At 44.7% G+C, this 2893-nt stretch overlaps 1 protein-coding gene across 1 annotated transcript in view; it reads left to right on the top strand.

The window, feature by feature from the left end:
- Positions 1-2023: 2023 nt before the first annotated feature.
- TRUB1 (TruB pseudouridine (psi) synthase family member 1) overlaps positions 2024-2893 on the top strand; it is a 33427-nt gene continuing 32557 nt past the window's right edge. The window contains exon 1 of the mRNA XM_009326043.1: positions 2024-2083. Coding sequence (XP_009324318.1) covers positions 2024-2083 — 60 coding nt within the window. The remainder of the gene's footprint in view (positions 2084-2893) is intronic.

The following is a 2893-nucleotide window of genomic DNA, read 5'->3' as shown; positions in this document are numbered from 1 at the left end:
GGGGAGACCTTATTGCAGCCTATCAGTACTTAAAGGGGGCTTATAAAAAAGATGGCGGCAAACTGTTTAGCAGGGCCTGTTGGGACAGGACAAGGGGGAACGGCTTTAAACTAAAAGGGGGTAGATTTAGACTAGATATAAGGAAGACTTTTTTTACGCTGAGGGTGGTGAAACACTGGAGCAGGTTACCCAGAGAGGTGGTGGGTGCCCCATCCCTGGAAACATTCAAGGTCAGGTTGGCCGGTGCTCTGAGCAACCTGATCTAGTTGAAGATGTCCCTGCCCACGGCAGGGGGGTTGGACTAGATGACCTTTAAAGATCCCTTCCAACCCAAACTATTCTATGATTCTATGATAATCTACTTTAAAAGCTGTAATGCAGCATCATTTTCTTCTGCATTGTGGTCTGTGAGCGTTACCTCAGAAAAAGACCCAAACTATTCTATGATTCTATGATAATCTACTTTAAAAGCTGTAATGCAGCATCATTTTCTTCTGCATTGTGGTCTGTGAGCGTTACCTCAGAAAAAGACAGTCTGAAAGCACACAAAGAAGTGAGTATCTTTCTGGAGAAGGTAGAAAGAAATTTTCCATCTCTGTTCTGCACAAACGTGTAATGGATTTCCCCTCTTCTGCAATAGCACTCATCTGCTGTTTGCATATCCTACAGCTACTACCCATTCTCTCTTCTCTATAAAGCACAATTGCACCAGATTCTAGAGGCATCACTTTGTGCAATTCCAGTGACCTGAGTGGAGGATTTGGCCTGCCTCTACCGGACCTACCATGTTCCATGCATAAAGGAACATTGTCCTTTCAGCCAATTACTGAGCCCCTTTATTAAGGTTGCAAATAAAGTCAGTAACTCTAATCATGCTTTTGGTTGTTGTGGATCCGGCTTGGCTAGGAATTGTTGGAGATAAACATCTCATTTCAAATAGGCTACTGAGCAGATGGTAATGACTTTTAATCACAAGCAACATGAGGCAAATCTGAAATAATGCCCTTGAGATGAACAGTTTGGTACATAATTCCCACCATTTTGAATGCTGAATAACCTTGCCCCATGAAGAGAGCCATGTGTGATTTATGTACACTTACACTTCCAGCTCACTAAAATACTGACAGTCATTAATAGTTTTTCACAATTCTTATTGTGGGCCCTTATCCAATGCCCACTGAAGTCAAAGCAAACCTCTCTCTAAGCCTTTAAAGACTCCATCTGCTGCAATAATGAAGTGTGTTTTAGTTGCTGATGCAGAAGTTTGGGAGACCTACGAGAACTTCCTGCTCAATACTAAAAATGAGAGTAGGGGGTAGTTTCTTTAGACACCTGAAACCTTGTCCTCAAAAAAAAAAAAAGAAAAAAGCTTTCTGCAATTTGTGGAAACAGTACTAGGGTCAGACACTGACCTTCAGCTCATGCCCTATGCCTGTGTCAGGTTAATTACATCACTTTAGGCAATTCTCTGCTTAGGTCAGTCCTGAGAAGACAATACAGGGAGTTTTTTCACAGGCCCCATCTGCCACTGCATTATTGGAAAGCTGAGCTGCTCTTTGCATTAAGGACATCTTTATGCCAACAGTGGAGCTCTCATTTCTGCATAATTTCCCTCTGATCCTGTGTGATGTTTTCAGAGCAGTCTGCTGACCCAACGATACTGCTAGCCATGATGGTGTGACAGGTTTGCATTTCAGTACTTGGGCTGCAATCTCCTTGCTCGGAAGCTTACTAGCACCATTTCTTAATAGTAATGTTTAAATAGTTTTGCTTGAGCTCGCTTATAGAGCAAGCTGTGTTTAAGCTCTTTTTAGCAGGGAATTGGTGAGAACAGTTTTCAAACAGTTAGCCTGACTAAACCATGTCTGTAACAAAAACTCCATCACGGTTTACAACATGCCTTCCACAACTCCACTTAAATTTTAACTCCATGTAAATCAGTAGCAATTTTCCCACTGACCTTTTACCCAAGTGTCGCTTTGCCATTTTACCCTCTGGAGAAGGACTCTGACACCTCGCTTCCATGCCCTGCAATGATGGCCACCTGTACCACTCACCATGGAACCCACCCTTGCAGTTTATGGTAACAGCAAATATTTCCACAGCCAGATTGCAGCTATGTAGATGAGATCTAAGCAAATAAGGTGCCTAATTAATAATACGTACAACAGGTGTGCAGGGGAGGCTGGTCGGCATTGCTGGTGGCAGGAAGCCATTACCCGTCTCATGAACGCAGCGGTAGCAGCCTGCAGCTGGGAGCTCTGGGCGCCGTGCCGCTGCTGTGGAAGGCGCGAGCAGGCACGGAGTGAGCTATTGACTCCAGTACAGGCTGAAAAACCACACAGGGACCTTGATCCTGCTCTGTGCAGAGAGCGCCATTGAATTGAGCAGGAAGATTTGCTTGTCTCAAGCTCTGGGAAGGACTGGGAACATGCATAGCCCTTAGCTAAAGATGTATTTATTTCCCCATAATAGTGTCTCTTCACGGTTTCATCTGCAGGTCTTACAAATGAATAAATGAAATGCATGAATGAAACATCCAAGCTCCCGGTGCCTTGTTCAAGCATAGCTTGCTTAAAAGCCTTGGGAATGTTGTCAGAGAAATGAGTCTGTGCAAATCAGGCCTGAAGAGGAAAACCGACACGCTGTATTCCATACAGAGGCAAGAGATCTCAGAGAAGCCTGCCTCCTCGGTACTCTCTTATATGACACAAAGGCAAGATTAATGGACTGAGCAGCTAGTCAGCAGAACAGCATTCTTTCAAGTTGGGCAACGAAGGTACGACGACTAACATTGCGATGGGTGGGGGGACACACACGGGTTAGCAAACTTCCCCGGCAATGCCTGCAGTAAGCCGCCGTGTCTGGTGGAGCTACTTAAAGCCACCTCGTT

The sequence above is a fragment of the Pygoscelis adeliae genome, unplaced genomic scaffold (genome assembly GCF_000699105.1).
Source record: "Pygoscelis adeliae isolate BGI_AS28 unplaced genomic scaffold, ASM69910v1 Scaffold4, whole genome shotgun sequence".
Taxonomy (NCBI): Eukaryota; Metazoa; Chordata; class Aves; order Sphenisciformes; family Spheniscidae; genus Pygoscelis; species Pygoscelis adeliae.
Note: the sequence above shows the minus strand (reverse complement) of the source record. Positions and strands in the feature narration are given on the sequence as shown.